Here is a 21,911-nt window from a genome sequence, read left to right as displayed (position 1 = left end):
CAACTCACAAGGTCGGATGGCCACTTCAAGGTGGGGGCTACACTGAATTGGGTGGTCGACCCTGTCACCATGGGCACATAGCTATCTGCTCCGAGGGCTGAAACAGGATTACCCCCTTAGACTGTAAGGGCGTAGGCATGGGCATCATAGAGCGGACTGCACTACCTTCCCAACTTTTTATGGAGCATAAGTGCCATGCTCAAGAGCACAGGTGTCATGACCCGGATTTGAACCCATACTCTGCTGCTGACAACACTAGAGCTTGGGTCCGGCGAACTAAATATAAACAAAACCAACCAAACAAACAAACAAACAAACAAACAAACAAACACCCCAACAAACAAACAAACACCCCAACAAACAAACAAACAATCTAAATATCAACCACTGTGTCTTAATCTCCCTAATCATTTCACAAAATTAAACCAATTAAAACCAACATTTTCTTTTCAGAAAAGAAAAAGGCATAAATTTAATTCAAGCTTTGAAATTCAACAAGACAAATCACAGGCTGACTAAGACCATACTTTTTCTATCTGGACAAAATTATACAAAAACATTGCTCTATATTTCTTTAAAGGCAGTGGACACTATTGGTAATTACTCAAAATAATGGGGAGAGGTTGATGGTATAAAACATTGTGAGAAACGGCTCCCTCTGAAGTGCCATAGTTTTAGAGAAAGAAGTAATTTTCCATTTCAAGACCTCAAGTTTAGAACTTGAGGTCTCAAAATCAACCATCTAAACACACATAACTTCGTGTGACAAGGGTGTTTTTTTCCCATTATTATCTCGCAAGTTCGATGCCCGACTGAGCTCAAATTTTCACAGGTTTGTTATTTTATGCATATGTTGAGATACAACAACTGTGAAGGCTAGTCTTTGACAATTACCAATAGTGTCCACTGCCTTTAAGGTAACAGTTCTGCCATTTATACCGTTGTGTCAGTATCCACACATGGACATCCAATTCCTGTGATATATTAAATTTCATTTGAGAACTGGAAATAAGTTATCAGTTTCTGGTGTTGTGTTAACAATTGATTAAATAAGAAATGAAATGAGATATGCTAGGAAAAGGTGCAAATCTTTGAAAGGGTATTGTATAAAGTAAGTATGAAAATAATACTTAGTAAATTAGAATTCAGGCCTGATACTTCATAGAGGCAGCAAAGGCGATCGCACCATTTTATAACCTTGCCCTTTCATAAATGAAGCATTCAGGCCTGAGAATTACACAACTGACCCCACCCGTGCATAATCATGGGTCCGCCCCTTGATTGGTGAACTACATCTCCAGACCATCAGGAAGACTGTGGTATTGCTATCAGTTAGTTTATCCCTCAGTATATGACTAGTATGGGTGCGTTCGATTAGCTTCCCTGAGTCGACCCCGTGGTGCTCACTCGAGTGAGCCCCTGACAAAAGCTAATCGAACTATCACTCGCCGCTCTCGTAGTGACGTCATGCACCTGGGGCCAGCCCCCAAGTGACCCACTCCACAAGCAGGGCACTTGGGGGATCACCCGGGTGAGCCCCCTGGAATGATGTCAAAGCTATTCGAACGCACCGGGGCAGTCCAGGGTCGACCCAGGGTAGCTAAACGGATGCACCCTATATTGAGAAAAGCTTTGGCAGTTGTCAATAATTTTTTTATCGCCCCAAATGGACTGTTGCACACTTGAGGTAAGCATAATATAAGGCAAGAGGAAAAAAAGGCTCAACATCCAAACCGTGGTCTATTGGTTAGACTGCAGGACTTGCAATCACAAGGTTGTGGGTTCGAATCCACAAGCCTAACTGCTGATTTCACAATGACTAGAATAAGCGTTGCCGTCTAGTTACTGGGTCACAATTTCTTGATTTGTGCAACTCATAATCATAGACATTAAACCAAAGTTTGTATGAGAGAGATTGGCTGTTGCCAGCTTGGTGTTTATATCCCCTTGTGGGAGTTTGCCCGAGTTCCTTTGAAGGGAAGATCAACTTAACAAACAACAAACAAGCTGTATGACCAATCAAGATGATGTGTTTTACTTAATAGCACACGCCTTGCAACCAGCTTGGCCAGGATTTGAACCCCAACTAGTAAATGATACAACTTATACACTACAAACTAAACTGCATGGCCACAATGCAGAATATAGCTGAATAAATCTCTCATAAAAATATATACATTCCTCAGTTAGAACCAGACGTGCAACTTTCTAATTTCAAACAAAGAGAAAATGGCCACTCACACTTTACTTTTGTACAGTGTTTTTCAGTTTTCTATGGCACCGTTTCGAAAAGAAAAAGAGGAAATCAGCTGATCAGCTGAAAAGTTGTTCGATCTCCCATCTGAGAATACAGTTGAGTTTTAATTTCTTTTACTGAAAGAAAAGCGATATCACCTAATGTCGTTCCCGGATGATGAACTTTGACCTTGCCTGATCTCCCTGTCGATATCTCTAAGCCGGCACTCGTAGTCATAATCCTCAAGGATGGGATTATTGGACGGCTCTAATCCCATCAAGAAATCAAAATCTAGCCATGTCGACGACAGCGACTTGTATTGACCTTTGCTATTCCTCTGAAGTGGGTAGAAGTGAAATTAATAATTAGAAATATAAGTACACATAGACTGATCTTAAGGCACTCCCCTTTCATGCAATGACCAATCACAATGAATATTTGTGAGTCTCGGTGCCTGACAAGAGTTTGACACATTGCAATCCCATTACAAAAAGGTTTTTTTTCCGCCTTTGGATTGATGAGTCTTGCATTTTAGGCCAAGTTGGATCAAGGTCTATAGTTGACCATAGTTCGACTAAGTTAGCCCAAAATCTGTCTAGTCAACGATAGTTGGCTACGTCAGTCGACTATTTAGAACCAGCCTACAGGGCATGGATGCTTGCTGGTTAACAATAGCCTTTTTCATAACACACTGTACAGTGACCAGTTATAAGAAAACGATAATGTAAGTCGCCAGTCGCGCTGCCATGACATGACTATAGTGGTTCGCACAAAAACTTCTGTCTGTGCGCATGCCCTTAGTATGAGCACGGTGCACTGCTTTTAAAGCACACATTTCTTTTTCTTTTATTTTTTTATGCAAGTCGCCAGACACACGAGGCCTGAAGGTCACTTCAAGGTGTGGGCTACAATTATTTTTGTCCAGAGGCCGTTGCCACCTACTCCTAGGGCTGAAACAGGGTTACCCCTTTCACAGTCCATACGGATGTAGGCTTGGGTATCACGTCCAACATGCTGCTGTTGCTAGTCATGCCGCTGTTGCTAGGCTTTAATGTCTCGACCTATTTTAGATATGAAACTCACATATATTTTTAAACAACACTCAAGCAAAAATCCTTTTTAAAAATGAAGTGTTACCTGAATGAGATTCTTGACAGTGATGCTCCCCTCTCCCGGGAAAGGTTGCCTAGCCATTGGTTCAACCTTCAATCTCTGAACACCTTAAAAAAAGTCCATTAAGAAATATAACTGATAATTTTTAAACATTTTTTGTTCACGGATTATCATTGCTGGCTGGTCTAGCCCTTTGGACTCAACTTCTGTTGGCTGAGTTATGTGAGTTTTCTAATTTCGGTCGTGACTTTTTGCATCCCGAGGCAATACAGTCTAACTTGAATTGCTTCCACTTTAAAGATACTGGACACTATTGGTAATTGTCAAAGACTAGTCTTCACAGTTGGTGTATCTCAATATATGAATAAAATAACCAACCTGTGAAAATTTGAGCTCAATCGGGCGTCGAAGTTGTGAGATATTAATGAAAGAAAAAAACACCCTTGTCACACGAAGTTGTGTGCTTTCAGATGCTTGATTTCGAGAGCTCAAATTCTAAATCTGAGGTCTTAAAATCAAATTCGTGGAAAATTACTTCTTTCTCAAAAACTTTGTCACTTCAGAGGGAGCTGTTTCTCACAAAATTTTATACTATCAACAGCTCCCCATTACTCGCAATCAAGAAAGGTTTTATGATAATAATTATTTGGAGTAATTACCAACAGTGTCCAATGCCTTTAAGATGAGGGCTACACAAATCAGCTACCACTAGGGGCACATTGCCACCTACTCCTGGGACTGAAGCCGGGTTACCTCTTTCACAGTTCACAAGGATGTAGGCATGGGTATCATCCAGTAGGAGCCTTGTTGGTAGAGCAGAATACACTACCTTCCAAACCTTTTACAAAGCAATGTATAGTGTCTTGCTCACACCTCTGAATTATTGTCTCTACTCAACATAACAATAATTACAACATTTATAGAGCGCTTAATAAGTTTGTTTCTAAGCGATATGGTCTAACCTGACTATGGGTTATAAGTAATGATTTAAAAATGTCCAATGAAGGTGCTGCTTGAATGAGGGTTGACTACTCCAAAAAAGCACGATCGCCATAGCATTTCATGGCAAGGGGTCCCAGGGAAAATTGGAAATGAGCGGCCCAAGAAGAGCGTTTGCATCGGGTAGCTGATGCAGGCCTTAGTGCTTTTTTTTTTTAAAGGGCAAGGGCACCAAGTCATTTTATCCCTGGTAAAGGACACCTTATGGGGCCAATTGTAAATTTCTCGTGGAGCATTTAATGGGCACCAAGGCACAAATCTGAACATCTTAAAATAAACCCAGGGTGTATGGAGCTATCACCTTCATTGTTGATAGTGTTTAAGATGAACAGAGGCCTAAGACATCTTGAAGGTATACTGGGGCCAAATTCACAGAAGGCAATTCACAATAAAGTTGTCCACGTGATGCCTATGAGATTTCACCATCGAAAAGACCAACCCAAGTCTTGAGCCTATTTGGAATTTAATATGCCTCTCAGCCTTCCCCCTGAAAGCTGTCTCACTCACCTGGGAGATAGAGAAACTGCTGCTTCTTCTTCTGGCGCTGCTTCGCATCTCTGAAGATCAGACAGAACTGCTGGAGCTTCTTGGCTATGAACTGCCAGTAGACCGGCTTAGCAAGGACCCTCTGTAGACTGAGCTGTTTAGTCTTAACGCACACCGCCATGAAGTCACACCAAGGGGCCCCGCTGATTGCCATCTGTCCTTGCACCTAGAATTAGATTTTTAAAAATTTACTGTCTGAAATTTCGTGTGCAAGTCGCCTGACACACATAGGCCACTTCAAGGTATGGGCTACAATCAACTTTTTTTTTCAGTGGTCGTTGCCACCTACTCCTGGGACTGAAACAGGGCTACCCCCTTAATACAGTCCTTATACGGATGTAGGCTTGGGTATCATCCATCAGAGGCCTGGCTGGTAGAGCAGAAAGCACTACCTCCCCAAATTTATGGAGCAATCATTTTAGGTGTCTTGCTTAAGGACACAAGTGTCACGGCCGGGACTCCAACCCACACTCTGCTGACCAACTGCTGACCAAGCACCAGAGCTTGAATCCGGTGCTCTTAACCGCTCGGCCATGACACGGCACATTTCATTTCATTTCATTTATTAGTTCTGGTTGTGAAGCGAATGACTCTCGCTTTGATACTAGCAAAGAACCTACAATTGAGAGGTGACAATGAAGGAAATTTCAGTTTTATAGAGGAAAACCCGAGCAGTCAGACAAGGATTGAAAACACAATCCACGTAGTGCCCCTGGTGGGATTTGAGGCGGGTTCCAGAGGTTGAAGGTGAGGAAAGAGACCAATATGCCAACCTGACCAACGTCTATGAATGTCCATGGTTATCGTGGCGTGTAGTGGCCTAGCAGTTAAGAGCACCAGACTCAAGCTCTGGTGTTTCTGATCAGTAGAGCGTGGGTTTGAGTCCCAGTCATGACACGTGTGTCCTTAAGCAAGACACTTCACCATGATGCTTCGCCCTTCGGATGGGATGGAAAGCCTGCGTGTTGTGTTTACGCACGTAACAGTACCCAGTGCACTTATCGAAAAGAGAAGGGGTACGCCCTGGTGTTCCTGGTTTGATCGGCAGCATATTGCGCCACAGCACCTTGTAAACCACACATGGTGCTTCACAAAGGAATATATCTAATACTTCAAAAACGTAGCTCCACATACCTTGCAGAAAAAACTACTGAGCGCTTTGATCTGCCCCTTAGGGGTGTGATAAAGCACTATATAAGAACCTAGTATTATTATTCCTGCTTACCTGTGCCATGTAGTGCCTTGGTATGCCATGAGGTACCTTAGAGGTATCATACATCTGATAGACAGGGGCTTTGTATTCTACAAGTCCTATCAGTTTCTTGGGATCACTGCTAGATACAATCTGGAATGGTCGAAAGATGGGCGAAACAAAGAGTATAAACTGTCATTGAGTTGGGTGTCCAGCTGTCGATTTCACCAAACTCATCCTTACTTAGGATTTTTCTTAGGACTTATAACGAGTTAAGTTCCCTATCTGAAGACGTAGGACACATTAAACCCATCCTCAGTTAGGACGAGGGATTAATCCTAGAGCTTCGTGAAATCGGCTGCTGGGCTCAAATTCATGGCTCTGCTTATCGCCGAATTCTGCAGTTACGATCACCATTCTTCGCCTATGTGCAAGCAAATAAATTTATGCTCTAGCTGTGTAAGCGAAGAATGACTAGTTTCGTAGAGTACGCATGCCCACTAGTTGTGACAAGCCAAAATTCCCTGCTAACCCATGAAATACGCATGACGTAAGCACGGAATTCCCTGCTTCCGTAAGCGCCGATTGTTTACTTACGGAAAGCAGAGCCATGAATTTGGGACCTGGGGTGGATTTTACAAAGATTTAGGACCAGTCTTACCTCGAGTAAGGACGAGATACTCATCCTAGCTTAGGACTAGCCTTACGTTTTAAGTATCACCTAGGACTAGTCCTAAGTAAGGACTAGTCCTAGGTCCTATGTGAAATGATCCCCATGCCAGGCAATACTAATAGTACCTAGTATAAAAGACAAAATAGGTCAAAGTAAAACAAGAAAACAGAACACTTGACTACCTTCCCATCAGGTGTTGCTCCACACAAGCCATGTAGTATACTGCCCTCTTTTGGCAACCATAGGCCAGACGATTGTGTGGTGTTTCCAGTAAGAAGTTGATAAGCCTCATCAATGACTGGTTCTAGTCTGATGCCATGCGCTGTGCACTCATCTTCTTTCTTGTCCTACAGAAAGAGAAGAGGAAAGGCCTATAAACAAGAGCCCACATCAAAATTAAACCAGTGAAACGAAAATAAAAATAAAAATAACAGAGACAGACCTGAGGTGGATTTCACAAAGAGTCCTAACTTAGGACTAGTCTTATGAGATATTAAAAACTTAAGGCTAGTCCTAAGTTAGGACGAATAGGACGAGTAACTTGTCCTAACTCGAGATAAGACTAGTCTAACCTCTTTGTGAAATCCACTCATGCTGTGATGAGAAGAGATTTGTATATATGGCAGAGAATGACCAGTTCACCTGGTAGCAAGCGTCTTCAGAGATAAGTGACTGGAAGAAATCGAACGGTCGTCCTCGTCCAACTCCTAAAGCGTCTCCAAACCTCGAAGCGGTCAGCTGCAAACCTTGTCTGAGCTCTAACCATTCTTGACTCCGCTGTGATACCATCACCTCTGTCATGCTGGACAATGAAAGATGCTGCTGCTTCCGGGTTAGAAAAGTCACAGGTTTTACCGATGTCTGTGAAGAAAATGGAATAAAATAAACAATACCATTTTGTTAGAGACGTTTGAAGCTTTTTGTGTTGTGGCAAATGAAGTTGCTAAAAATAATTTGATTGGCAGCATATTGCGCCAAAGCACCTTGTAAACCATTACATGGTGCTATGAAAGGAGTAGCTATCACAATTCAATCGTAGCCCCCACATACCTTGAGCGTTACTGGATGACGGATATGCGCGCTATAATTTATAGTATAAAAAGAAGCCTTGGCATATTATAATTAAGCTAGCGGTAACAACTATACATCTCTTTTTTCTGCGCAAGCCCCCCTTAGCTGTGGAGTATAGTTGTGTACAAAATAAAAATCCCTGCTAATTCGTGAAATACGCTTGACGTAGGCGCGGAGTTCCCTGCTTCCGTATTATTACTGATTCTTTGCTTACACAGACAGGACAGTTACAGTAAGTAGAGCCACTAAATAGGGCACAAGTATTTCCATTCAATTTAATTCACTACTAGGCCTATGTTATTTCCAATCCATCATCATTATTCAATCATACTTGTCATGTAGCCTAATGCGTACAACTGCACACACAAAATACAGAGAGTAAATACAACAACCAAATCAAACCAAAGCAATAAATAAAGAAAAGAGTACAACGAACAGTTACAAAGCGAAGCCCTTGCTCTCTCGGTTTTTTTGTAGATTCATTTTGTCACTCATCAATTAATTGTTCATTAACGTACCTGTAAATTTAAGATGAGGTTCTTTTACTTGTCAGCATTCAAACATTTTCATTTTTGCCGCGCCATACTTTTTAAAACTTAAAAGTCTGGAGGGCATGCTGTGTCAGTGTGTGTGCAGTACTTCCTGGTTGCATAAGGTCAAAGGTCACTGAATAGATGAGGTCACGCCCCGTGTGTGAGTCTCTCATGTAAATCGAACATTAGCAGAGATTGCAAAATTAAACGAGGTTTCTTCGTTATTTTAAGGCAAATGTGAACGCCAGTGACATCTGATATGACATCGCAACATTTCACTACACCCAGTACGTGTTGAGGACGCTAAATGGCAGTGAAATAGCGAGTTCCAGACAAGAATTTATCGCCTGCCCTCCGCGGAATCGGGCTGAGCGTTTACTACACACACATCCGGGAAATTTGTGACTTCCCAAAATGGCGGCTTCCGAAGGGGGTGGAAAAGACGAAGTGAAAACCCAATTTGGGACGCGTGAGGGAACGTATAAACTGATGACTCTGTCTGAATATTCCTGGCCCTCGAGAGCTCCGTATAATGTTCAATGTTGCCATCCGGTTAGGGTGTCATTTACGAGTGTGGACGATGGATCTGGGTGTAATGACAAAATTTGTTTCAATGTAGGCCGAGAACTTTATTTTTACCCGTACAAAGGTGTACGGAAGGTGAGTTATGCATTGATTGTTGATTGTTGATCGTGAATGGTGAATGTTTTTTTTTATGTTTCTTGTGACACCGATGTAGCTGATTGTCTGTCTCTTCATTGGAAAAGTTCTGGAGAGTTCATTTCATAAATATATTTAAAGCAAATTAACCCTTGATCCTTTGAAGTTGAACATGTTGAATGATACTTTTGCTTGTGATCATCATTCAGTGTTTTTGATCGGATTCATAATTTTATTTTCACTTTTGAAGAGGGAGGTCCATATTTTCAGAAATCTGATCTGTATGGAATGTGATTGTGAAACATTCATTGATGGAAAGTTATGATTACTCATATCATGTCTAACTAAGAATAGATCCTTCAAATTGCATACAAACTTGTTTGTACACACAAACAGCGGGATAATTCATATAACCTATTTTTGCGATTACATAATTGTAACCATCCATCCTTTCGACAATCGGAGAGGATGGAAGGTTACGATTACTGCAAGGACTAGGTTATACCTAGCAATAGTTTTATGGCAATCGTATTCTCCTTATTATTTCCTGGCATGACCACGTTTCAGATCAATATTTAAGCTCCAATGATATTGGATTGTATAAGCAGTTCGTACTAGTAAAAATAAATTGACTAAACTTTGATTGTCGTTCTTCAAACAGCTTTTGCAATATCTTGTTGATCACTCTTTAAATATTAAGAATGATAATAATAATAAGGGAAAACTAGTCATTCGATATGAAATAATATAGTATCTTATTCACCTCAATGACATATCCCTTTTTGTAAAAATTAATGAAAAAGTGGTGGCGCCTTACGGAAACTTTTCCATAATAAGTTTTTAATCATATTGCTTTATCTATGGGTGTCTCAAAGCGCTATCATTTACTTCCAGAGAGGGTTTTGAGAGACACATTTTATGTAACTTGTAATGGATTAGTATCTAAGGTGCTTTGGGGTGATTAGCAGCAACTGCAAGAAACACCAGGTCAAACCCCTTCTCTTTGCGATAAAGTGTAACTGGGTTCTTTCACATGCAATACTCAACACACGCTTTACGCCTCATTCGAGGGACGTAGCAATAATGTTAAAATGTCTTTTAAAGGTCAAGATCGGGACTCTAACCCATACTCCTGTTGATCAGACACAACAGAGTTTGAGTCCGATGCGCTTGGTTTGATTTCTGTCTCCATGGTTTGATTGACTGCTCTGCCATGGGTCATGACGCGCCAGGCGTACAGGTGATAAGAGCACTCCCATTGGAAAATCTTAAAGTCAATGGGAAACTTTTGAAGGGGCACCAAGGCCAAAACCAGCCCTACGTGTAATTCCAAGGCTGCACAAACCTACTTGAACATGTAGGTGACTGAACTAAAATTCAACTCATATACTCCATTCAGATATTAGAAACACAATGTACACATGCTCAGATGAGAGTGTTACTTGATGAAACGTCTGTTGTTGTTTAATGTACTTCACACATACTTAAATGTGGCCATGCAATGTCTTTTGTCAGCTGACACCTTAGGCCTATGTGTTTCCTGCAATGTGCATGTACGTGTGTAGCTGCAAGTAAACCAGTGTCCAATTTCAAAGAGCTGCCTTTAAGTTTAAAGCAGAAAATACTCCCTTAAAAAATCCCGCAAGAAGCATGTCGTACTGTACCTCATCAAAGTATGAATTGTGCAAATTATTACGTCATTACAATGTTTACTACCTTATGTATTGGAACATGTAGAAAAGCAACTTAATAGATATATAAGATCGTTTCTAGGGTTAATTGATGGGCGTTTACATTACATTTCAATGATTCAAAGGCATACTATTATTTGTATGGATGTGTATCCTACAAATGTACGTATCTCAGCCTGTTTTTACACTTTCATCACATTTGTACTTTTCTCAATATGTACCTTTTTGAGTTTAAAGCTGTTTTACTATGGCTCTCTGAGTGGCTTTATGAAACATTTGTGAGGTTGGACTTTGAGAGATGTGCAAATTGTACATCGGGGGGGGGGGGCCTAAGGCGTAATTGACTGTTGACCTTTATGGCGGACTGACCATCTTTGTTATTCTCAAGTGAGTAGCCAAGTGGGCATCATCATTATGGCGTTAACTACCCGACCCCCCCCCCCTCCCTCCCTCCCGCACAAGGATCCGTACCAATCTCAACGATCATCTTCCTGACTAGAATTCACTGGTGACTTTCGAATCTTTTCCCCCGCCATGAAAAAAAATCAGACTTCCCTCAACCCCCATATGATATAGGCCCTTTGCATTAAGTGCTTGCCGTGATTTTCACCGGGGTTGCTTCTAGTAACGAGCAGCCCACACTCTTGCTGTGGTCTGCTCCTTTTCCCCAAGCACCTTAAACATAATTCCACCCGGGGGAGGGTAGTGCAGACCAATTATGATAATGGTATTTTGTTATCTTGTTTGAGATTTAATATAACATTGCCACATGGAGGGATGATAAGAGAGGAAAAGTCTACAGGCAAAAGAAGCTCCTCTCTCTTGTAGTTCAGGAGTCGAGTCCGACCGATGATAGTCCCAACCATCTGGCTTGTCTATTTCCAATGCATGGCTGGCCGGGAATGATTTAATTCAGCAATTTTGCATAGCAAGACATTTAGACTAAAACTTATTTTGTGCACACTGAATGCTGATATTGAGTAACAAATCTTGACAGGGCTGTATGCTTTGTTTTTGAAAGGGGCAAGGGCACCAAGGCATTTTCTCTTTGGCAAAGGGCACCCTATGAGGAAACTGTAAATTTCTACTGGAGCATTTCAAGGGCACCAAGGCAATGACAAGAGGCAACGACCGCAATCACCTCCGTTGCCTCCGTGAAGATTTGTAGGATTTGTAGGATCTTGATTTGCTGACATTACATTTTGTGTAGAATTTTGCTCTGCTATACAAGCGAAATCGCTCACTGGTCAGTGCAGGGCTCGAATTCGGGGGGGACAATCCTCAAGACCACATGACTTGCAGCTCAGAATCTTTACTGGATTGGGATTTTACAAGACCAGAATCAAAATGAAAAGAGACTAGAATCAAAATGAGAAGAGACTAGAATCAAAATGAGAAGAGACCAGAATCAAAATGAGAAGAGACTAGAATCAAAATGAGAAGAGACCAGAATCAAAATGAAAAGAGATTAGAATCAAAATGAAAAGAGATTAGAATCCAAATGAAAAGAGATTAGAATCAAAATGAGAAGAGAACAGTCATGTACTGTATGCTTTGTTTTTAAAGGGCAAGGGGCACCAAGGCATTTTCTCCTTGGCAAGGGCACCCTATGATGAAATTGTAAATTTCTACTGGAGCATTTTAAGGGCACCAAGGCAATGACTAGTGGTCATGTAGGCAATTACACATACATCGCTCCAAGTCATGCAAAACATGGTGTCGTTGAGAAGGATGGTTTTTATTGTCCTCGGTTTGGCTATGGTTTCTGCTACTTGAGTTCGTCCTTCATAATGCATGCATACTGCACTTCACTTTGTGTCTGGCAGGCTGCATGGAGGTTGTCGGCAAATGCCGTAGTAGCACTCATGGTTTGTAGCCACACACACAAAAATCTATCAGCGTTCTGGATTTACAGTGGATATTAAATTCTTGATGGGGAATCTATTGATTGAACTTTATGTAAATCAGAAACTGGGTGCAATTTTGATCGCTTCGGGACGTTAAGCCGTAGGTCCTGTGCGTAATGTAATGTATACCAATGAGTTTAAAACTTGTTTCTGAGATGCAATTGTTTGATCAGATTGGAAACCCTTACAAGGTGCATACCTGCCATAAAATGGCGAAAAAATTAATATAATAAAAACAATTTTGTTAACACCTGAGCTGTCAGTATGTGAAAGAGGTGCTCCTTTAGAACTGCGTATTATTCTTAGAATATTAATATTGAGAAAACTAGTCATCAAATTAACTAAAGAGGAAGGGAGACATGTGCAGAACGAAAAAGAATTTTGAAAAATTAACGCTGTTCACTTTGTCTTTCAAGTCTTTTGGCATTTCTACACATGTCCTTATAAAATAATAATAATAGGGCCTAACACTACAAAGACATTTTAAAGCGCCTAATGCAAAAGCCTCTAAGCGCATAAAGAGTTCAATTTAATATACAATAAATGAAAGATACAATACTAGTAAGCAGTTTACAAATAAGTTGCTTCAAACAAATGAGTTTTAACAGAGACTTAAAACAGAGTTAAAGAACTCGCCTGCGAAATATGCAAACAGGAGCTTGAAAACTATTCCAAGGAAATGGAGCAGCGTAACAAAATGACCTTTGACCATCAAAATATCCCATAAGTTGTTTCCTTGTGAGTTGCAGGCAACAATAATCTAGGTCGGATGTCTTCTTAGATAAATTAAAATTGTCATAATCATAACTTGCATTAGCTGTGATCAATTAAAGAGAGACTGTTGTCACTATCATAGCATGCCAGTGGCCATACATGGAAATTACGAACTCTAACCCAGTTAAGTCCTGTAATGTATGGCGTGCTGGCCATCGCATCACAATCCATCATTTATTTGTGATGTGGCGGACAGTTCTAAAATATTGTGACCCCCTGGTTTAAAAAAACAATTCCCTGCCTACAATGAACATGTACATAAAATAAGCGTACCAGTAGATATTTGAAAGATACAAATAGTGGCGTCTACTTTCCGAAAATTATTAATTACCATCCCCTTATTTACAAAAAAATATTTATATTGTGAAAATATTTACGTCAAATATTGCTTACACGTACAGTTCATTTAACAGAAACTTGCCTTAATCGAACCACTGTGCCTCATTCATTTAAAGCCATTATACACTTTTGGTACAGAAAAAAAAAAAGTTCACAGGTTTACATATAATTTACAGGCTTTACAGAAGGTAATGGTCTTGAAATATTGTTCCATGAAATGCTTTACTTTTTGAGAAAACATCAAAACAATATCAATTCTCGATAGCGAGAATTACAAATTTATTATAAACACATGTCATGACACGGCGAAACGCGCGAAAACAGGAGTGGGTTTTCCCGTTATTTTCTCCGGACTCCGATGACCGATTGAGCCTAAATTTTCACAGGTTTGTTATTTTATATATATACACTAAGTTGTGATACACGAAGTGTGGGACTTGGTCAATACTGGTTACCGAAAGTGTAATGACTTTAAACTCCAAATATATTTGATCTAAAGTGCAGTTTCGGAAAAATTTAAGCATCTCTTATTTAAACTACGGTTCTACTTATTTATTAAATGAGAACATATAATTAGGTCCCTACAGATGTTGCAAACTGCTTACCAACCAAAAGGACCATGTTCATGTTTATTGTGTTGTCATTTAAAAAAGACACTGCTAGGGTCAAAACTTCAGGCTTTGAACTATTTATGTCTTACTAAATGAAAGATCTATCTGCTTTTATGATGTACTCCCAGCTTTTTATTGTGATCCTTCCTTTTAAAAAGTGCACATCCTGCAGACCTGGAACTAGAATTACACGCAAACCATGGAGACAATTGATGGGCTCCGTTGCCCCTGGTCTTAGCCTTGGTGCCCCTTCAAAGGTTTCCCAATGACTTTAAAAATGTTCCAGTGGAAGTGCCCTTTGCAAGACTAAAACGGCCTTGCCCTTTTTTATATGAAATTACAGGCCTGATCTTATAGAAGTTCATGCCTTGCATACAGCATGGAGTGCACCCACTACAAAATATCACAAGGTTCACACTACGGCAGACACTGACAACCGAAGTGTTTTCATGCATTTCCTGCGGCAAGTCCTTCTAAAGTTGATGCTTTAATCAAGATTAGTCCCGTTGATGGACAGCATCCGACACGGATTGCACGTCCTCCTCATTTTACGACGTCAGTTTTACACCACTGTCTCACAAAAAAGGTTGGAAAGCAAAGACGAGGGAGGACAAAATTGCCCAAGACGTGTGAGGGTCCCTCAAGAGGCCTGATGGCTTAATGAAATTTCTAGCGTAACTACCCGTATCAAATAACAATAGCCATTTGCTTATGGGCTGTTAGTGCTCAATAAGCTTGGGCGATATCGATTTATTTTATTCATGATATATCGCCGACAATATATCGCGGTATTCGATATTCGATATTATCGCGAATAATTAAATTTGACATGATCAGTCTTCAAACTCCTAGTGAAAGTTGTAGAAGAGACAGTCATAGCATAAGAGAGGTGTTCTAATGACCTATTCTTCTGGTTTTACCACAAACCTATGGGGTGCAAGATGTCTCAGCTAGGAAATACATCGCGATATTGCGATACTTAATCGATATCGCGATATTTCGATTAAAACCAAGGAGGCAAGTATCGGGCCTGGGGTGGATTTCACAAAGAGTTTGGACTAGTCTTATCTCGAGTTAGGACCAGTTACTCGTCCTAACTTAGGACTATCCTTGCAATTTGTATATCTCCTAGGACTAGTCCTAAGTTAGGACTAGTCCTAACTCTTTGTGAAATCGACCCCTGGTACAAATGTACCTTCTCTTTACAGGGCAAACCATGGTATGGGTTTTATCTCTTATCCAAGAGTTTTGGTAATAATTCTGTCACCAATGTAAAAGTGTTTGGGTGTTACCCACTGAGTGGGATGATTCACACTGTATACATTACACAATGTCTTCACCTTCAAATAAAGCAAAAATTGCATTGGAATAAAAATCCAATTTGACCTGACCTACATCTTGTTCATGCTTGGTTAGCTCTATTCAGAGTGTCATATCATATTGTGCAAATATTACCTGGTGATATATTTGCAGGAACTCAGTGTTTGTGTATCAATGCAAATACAGTTTTTGATGCTCAAACATGGCAGTGCATTCACAGTTTTTAAGTGGCCACTCTTTTTGATTTGTATGTTCTCCTCATGGAGTGGTCTATTATTATGTCTGCTGTATTTTCAGCTCAAATGTCATTAACAAGATCTACATTAGGGACTTCAATTCCATCACAGTAAAGGTTTAACGAGATTGTTATAAAAAAAACTGCGGCTGTGCCATTTACAAAAAGCGATTTGTTCAGAACACAAGTCTGTTTGTCTTTTTATGTTCATCGTATCTTTTGACTTTTATGAATAATTCACATTGACTTGACTCTGATAGAATGGCTTTCAAGACTATTTTATTGGAGGTTTTTTATTGCCACAAAGTGCCCTGGAAATGATCATTAATCATGTAATATTCAAGCTCCTAAACAATATGACTACTGCTGTGTACATGTACACTCCCCTTACGTTACAAGTTGTACACAGTGTATCAAAATTCATTTGTAAAAACATCATGTCCTATAAATTTATATAAACCCACGGCACCCACAGCAAATGCTGTGGTGCCCAGTACTTTTGCTGTGGTGCCCTTTGCAAATTTAAGTTGTCCTCATAGAAGTGCCCCTTACCAGATGAAAAATGCGGTGCCCCTTCAAAAACAAAATTCAAGGCACTGTGTGTTCAATCTTAACTTCTAAGCCGATGTTGATGTCACAATTACAAATTACTTTGGTAATATTTGACTCGTCTTATAAGGTACTTCCCCTTTACCTTACAGCAATACAACTTTGAATTCCCTCGATTCTGTGTTTCTGTAAACAAAGCTACCAAATCGACCAAACCCCTTCATAAAAAGGACAAATAACACAACTTTTATTTCCTTCTATCCCCTGTTTCTTTATAACCAAGGCTGCCGACTTGACCAAACCCCTGGATAAGAGGACCTACAAAGGTGGCACCCTTCCGACCTGTCATTCGATCAATCAGTTCACAGCGAGTGCCCAAGGGATCTCCCTATTGGTCGGTTTCTCTGCTGGTCAGGTGCAGCTGATCGACCCAATCAGAAAGGACATTAGTAAGATCTACAATGAAGAGGTAAGTCGGCTACTGACACTACTGTATTTTCTCTTCTTCCTGGAAACTTTAGAATAACTCCATGTTATTTCATGGAACATAAATACATACTGATACATATTTCCCAAGACAGTCACCTCAATTAAAGAAGAGCCCAAGGCATAAATAAAGCCAAGTTAATCACTATTGACTGAGGTTAGTCAATATGATTGGAGACTGGTCCGACTGGTCATGGATTGTACATCGTTATGGTTCATTGCTTGTTATGGTTTAATGGGCCTCGCATCTGTAGGATTGTAATTAAGTTTTTGGGGCTGTGCTTTGTGTAATGCATGCAAAAGTCAAGGACATTTTGTCAAGAAGGAAAAGGGGCTTGCCCGCCCCAGTGCTTCTGGATTGACTGCTTAGCGCAGCATCTCTGAGCATGAGTACATTTGTACTGGTGATATGATGTGCATACATGTACAGATTCAGGCCTGATACTTGACGGAGGCAATGAAGGTGATTGCCTCAATGCCCCCTGCCCTGGTCAATGACTTGGTGCCCTTGAAATGCTCTATTTACAATTTCTTCATAGGGTGCCCTTTACCAAGGAGAAAATGCCTTGGTGCCCTTGCCCTTTCAAAAACGAAGCATGCAGGCCTGCATATTCCATGTTAAATGGTGTGCGGGCCTCAAAATAAGCTGAGGCACCCACAGCAATGACCATGGTGCCCTATGCTTTTGCTGTGGTGCCCTATGCTTTTGCAGTGGTGCCCTATGCTTTTGCTGTGGTGCCCTATGCTTTTGCTGTGGTGCCCTATGCTTTTGCTGTGGTGCCCTATGCTTTTGCTGTGATGCCCTCTGCAAAGTTCCAATACTAAATTACATCTTCCCCATAGAATTGCCCCATCTCTTTCTCAAGTCCATTAGAGTGCCCGCCGTCCCGTGCTGGTCTGAGAAACTAACTCGCTCCAATCCTCTCTGTCCAGCTCTAGCTGTTGTCGTTAGCTCTCATGTTTGCTACTTCTTTAAAGTGCACGAATGTCAGTCCACCTAGCTTTCGGCCTTCCTCTTTCAGCGCCCCTTACCAAATGAAAATTACAAAGTTCAAGGGCCTGGTGTGCATTACAGATGAATCATGGTATCAATATTAATACAAACTTGTATTTTTGTGCACAGAGGCTCATTGACAAGACAAAGGTCACCTGCTTAGCTTGGGTACCGGGAACAGAGCACATGTTTCTTGCGGCACACTCCAGCGGCCAGATGTACCTATACAATGAAGGACTTCCGCCTGTTAATACTCCACCACACTACCAGCTCCTCAAGCAAGGGGACGGGTACCAGATCTTCACCTGCAAGAGTAAGTCCACCCGAAACCCAGTCTTCAGATGGGTGCTCGGAGAGGGCTCCCTCAACGAGTTTGCTTTCTCCACGGACGCTAAGTTCATCGCGTGCGTATCGCAGGACGGATTCTTAAGAGTGTTTGATTATGATACGATGGATTTGCACGGATCGATGAAGAGTTACTTTGGAGGATTATCGTGTGTATGTTGGAGCCCTGACGGTAAGTATGTGGTTGTAGGTGGAGAGGACGATCTAGTGACCGTGTGGTCGTTCATGGATAAGAAAGTAGTGGCCAGAGGTCATGGTCACGGGTCATGGGTCAGCGTGGTAAGTTTTGACCCCTTCACAACGGCGGTGCTGCAAAATGAATCAACGTTATACGGAAGCGACGATGATTTCAGTTTAATGAACAGCAGAGAACGATCCTACAGTAGCCACTCGAGAACTTCTATCATAAGCAGTGGTGAGAACAGCATCACTCAAGTGTCGTACCGCTTCGGGTCCGTCGGGCAAGACACCCATCTATGTCTGTGGGAATTCACTGAGGACTCCTTACGCATGTTCCAACCGCCGATACGTACACGGACAAACACGACGCTCTCCCTGGGGCAGACCTCGCTGTCGCAATCGAACAATATCGCCTCGCATAACAAGTCCACGGGCAACGCGACGGGGCACTTGGACAGCAGTAGTATAAGTAGTAAGTTCTCCAGTCTCTCGTTAACGACCGATAAACACAAGGACAAACACAAGAAGGATAGTGTGTCGAGCAAGAGCAGCATGCACTCCCACAGTAACAAGATGCACCTGCGTATCTTGGAGGAGGGCTCCAGGGTCGGCACCCAGGTGTGCCCTCGTCTGGATGAGGTCCTGATGTTGGAGCCCCTGGTAGCCAAGAAGATCGCTCAGGAGAGGCTGACTGCCTTGGTGTGCAGAGAGGACTGTATAGTCACAGCGTGTCAAGAGGGCTTCGTCAGTACGTGGGCAAGGCCAGGCAAAGTAGTGAGTATTTAAGAGTAATAATAATATCAAAGTCTTATATAGCGCACGTATCTACCAAACAAGGTACTCAAGACGCTTAGTATAAAAACTAAATATACATTATATCGAAGGATGGGTTATTGAAGTTATGAATTATGAGATCCAATTATCACCTTATAATGGTTTACAAGGTGCTACGGCGCATACAGCAGCCACAGCCAGGAACACCCTGGCAAACCTCTACTCTTTTCGATTAAAGTGCACTGGGTTCTTTTACATGTGTTGCACAACACATGGGACCAACGGCTTTACGTCCCATCCGAAGGACGAAGCAATGGTTAGGTGTCTTGCTTAAGGACACGAGTGTCCTGGCTGGGGGGTTGGAACCCACACTCTGCTGATCAGAAACGCCAGAGTTGGAGTCCAGCGTTCTTTAAAGCTGCTAGACCATGACACTCTGTATACGCTAGCCTTTGCTAATGCTATCTGTTGATTTTGAGCACATGGAGCGATAACACAAAGGGACAAGTAAATATTTGTAAATATTATCACCAAACATTCTTATTTTGTTTTAAACTAATTTTCTACATATTTTTTGGTTTTGGTTTCTTTAGGGAGTAGTCCATTCAGCCACTAGCGGGACGGTCGTTTGAAAAATAGTCCGACCAAACGATAAGCATCAAAAGGGAGACTCGGTCGACAGACTTGACTACCAAAGGGACCTGACAACACGAGACCAGGATCCACAGCCTCTCCGTTCTTTTCTCTCATTCTCGGACTTTGGTGTTTGTAAATTGAGCTTTTACTTTTAAAATAAACTCTTTATTTCTGTTTCAGTACATTGTAGGAGAAGGGGGGGGGGGTATTCATTTTTGTTTTTGAGAATAGTCAATTTCCTCATACATTGTAGGGTGCCCTTTACCAAGTAGAAAATGCCTTGGTGCCCTTGCCCTTTCAAAAATAAACCATACAGGCCTGAATCTGCGATCGCCAATATACAGTAATAAAATTAGCAAGAACTGTATTAACAGAGAGAGAGAGAGATCATGAGGGAAGCTTTAAAAAATAATAAATAAGTGAATATAATTCAGTTTTGGAGTTAACACAATACAAATTGTCTGCAGGCTTGTCGCTAAACATCTACCTATCCTGTACATTTGGCCATATCGCAATCCGATCGTGAAATCTAATATATTCAAGGCGGCTCACAAAAACTATTGAAATGTGTAACTCAATGAACAGGTCTAGATAAATTATAAGTATTCATTTCACAGGCATGCAACATGTCCCTATTCTTGTAATAATTAAAACAGATACATGTAGCTGACTGTTAGTTTGTTAAATCACATAAGACTAAAAGCTTGGCCCAATTTCATGGCTCTGCTTACCGTAAGTAAAGAATCGACGCTTACGGAAGCAGGGAATTCTACGCTTACGTCAAGCGTATTTCACAAGTTAGCGGGGAATTTTGGCTTGGGTACTCAATGTTACTAGGCATTCTTTTCGCTTACACAGCTAGCGCAGAAATTCGGCATCGTAAGTGCAGAAATCGGCAGTTAGCAGAGCCATGAAATTGGGCCCAGATCTCATGACCAACTTATTGTGCCTTACCCGGTTATTTGCTGAGAAAAACAGACGTCCTCACTGCTTTTAGAATGGGTTCTTTCATGGGTACAGTGTATAAGATACTTTTGTCAGATCTTTTACAGCATCTGAAATAAAAATTGAGAATGGAAGAAGGGAATAAATAAGTTGTTTATCATATTTTCTGTCCAGTTTTTGATGGTAAAGGAGCTAATATTACAAAGTCAAATATGCTTAAAGGGAAGGTATGCCTTTGGTAATCACTCAAAACATTTATAACCAACAAAACTTCCTTCCTAAGAAGCACTGCAGCTGTTCCTTTAAATGTATAACACTGAGAGAAACAATTCCTTTGAAAGAGAGAGGGATTAAAAAAAATTAAATCGGAGAAACAGTTCTTTAGTTTTATTGTATTTATCTCCATTTATATAGGATTCTTACAATCAAACAGTTCCAAAAATCAAAGGTATGCCATGCCTTTAACACGTTTAAAGACACTGGACACTATTGGTAATTGTCAAAAGACCAGTCTTCTAACTTGCTGTATCTCAACGTATGCGTAAAATAATAAACCTGTGATAATTTGAGCTCAATTGGTCGTCGAACATGCGAGATAATAATGAAAGAAAAAAACCCTTGTCACACGAAGTTGTGTGCTTTCAGATGCTTGATTTCGAGACCTCAATTTCTAAATCTGAGGTCTCGAAATCAAATTCATGGAAAATTACTTCTTTCTCGAAAACTATGTTACTTCAGAGGGAGCCATTTCTCACATTGTTTTATACTATCAACAGCTCCCCATTACTCGTTACCAAGTAAGGTTTTATGCTAATAATTATTTTGAGTAATTACCAATAGTGTCCACTGCCTTTAAGTCATAACATCTACAATTTACACATTTCTTGTGAATATTGTCCACAAATCTGATCTACCCTCATGCATCTTAATTGGTTCGTCCCTAGCAAGATGGTTATAAAGTGCTGTTTATATACATTGGTTCGTCCCTAGCAAGACAGTTAAGTGTTGTTTATATCCATTTATTTGATTTGGCTGTGGGTCATGTGTGGTCGTTTGTGTGTGTGTCGCTGTGCGGTCATTCACACTACAGTTTGTTATCACA

General features: G+C 41.0%; 2 protein-coding genes across 3 annotated transcripts; one reads left to right on the top strand and one right to left on the bottom strand.

Moving 5' to 3' along the window:
- Positions 1–474: 474 nt before the first annotated feature.
- On the bottom strand, positions 475–8,492 carry LOC139943218 (uncharacterized). 2 transcript variants are annotated; one of them, XM_071940030.1, is made up of 7 exons: positions 8,349–8,491; positions 7,402–7,620; positions 6,942–7,106; positions 6,120–6,239; positions 4,856–5,060; positions 3,374–3,456; positions 475–2,573 (listed from the first exon to the last, which is right to left on the bottom strand). In XM_071940030.1, exons 2-7 carry the CDS (start codon positions 7,558–7,560, stop codon positions 2,391–2,393), a joined length of 915 nt encoding a protein of 304 aa, XP_071796131.1. In that variant the 5' UTR covers positions 7,561–7,620; positions 8,349–8,491; the 3' UTR covers positions 475–2,390. The 2 variants fall into 2 exon arrangements, with proteins under 2 accessions (XP_071796131.1, XP_071796139.1); XM_071940038.1 differs by lacking the exon at positions 6,120–6,239 and having other exon boundaries at positions 8,349–8,492.
- Position 8,493: 1 nt separating this feature from the next.
- On the top strand, positions 8,494–21,606 carry LOC139943206 (WD repeat-containing protein 20-like). Its single transcript, XM_071940024.1, has 4 exons — positions 8,494–9,023; positions 16,733–16,918; positions 18,059–19,228; positions 19,822–21,606. The coding sequence occupies exons 1-4, from the start codon at positions 8,778–8,780 to the stop codon at positions 19,858–19,860; spliced, it is 1,641 nt and encodes a 546-aa protein (XP_071796125.1). The 5' UTR covers positions 8,494–8,777; the 3' UTR covers positions 19,861–21,606.
- The last annotated feature ends 305 nt before the right edge of the window (positions 21,607–21,911 follow it).

The sequence above is a fragment of the Asterias amurensis genome, chromosome 1 (genome assembly GCF_032118995.1).
Source record: "Asterias amurensis chromosome 1, ASM3211899v1".
NCBI classification, from domain to species: domain Eukaryota; kingdom Metazoa; phylum Echinodermata; class Asteroidea; order Forcipulatida; family Asteriidae; genus Asterias; species Asterias amurensis.
This window is presented reverse-complemented; position numbering and strand designations above follow the sequence as displayed.

What these genes read in the sequence shown, in the direction of transcription:
- LOC139943218 (XM_071940030.1), bottom strand. Translation starts at nt 7,560, where the DNA reads ATGACAGAGGTGATGGTATCACAGCGGAGTCAAGAATGGTTAGAGCTC. An exon ending in GAGCAACACCTGATGGGAAG is followed by an intron (nt 6,240 to 6,941) that starts GTAGTCAAGTGT and finishes CGACCATTCCAG; the next exon opens with ATTGTATCTAGCAGTGATCC. An exon ending in CTGTCAAGAATCTCATTCAG is followed by an intron (nt 2,574 to 3,373) that starts GTAACACTTCAT and finishes TACCCACTTCAG; the next exon opens with AGGAATAGCAAAGGTCAATA.
- LOC139943206 (XM_071940024.1), top strand. Translation starts at nt 8,778, where the DNA reads ATGGCGGCTTCCGAAGGGGGTGGAAAAGACGAAGTGAAAACCCAATTT. An exon ending in CGTACAAAGGTGTACGGAAG is followed by an intron (nt 9,024 to 16,732) that starts GTGAGTTATGCA and finishes TTTATAACCAAG; the next exon opens with GCTGCCGACTTGACCAAACC. An exon ending in GTAAGATCTACAATGAAGAG is followed by an intron (nt 16,919 to 18,058) that starts GTAAGTCGGCTA and finishes TTTTGTGCACAG; the next exon opens with AGGCTCATTGACAAGACAAA.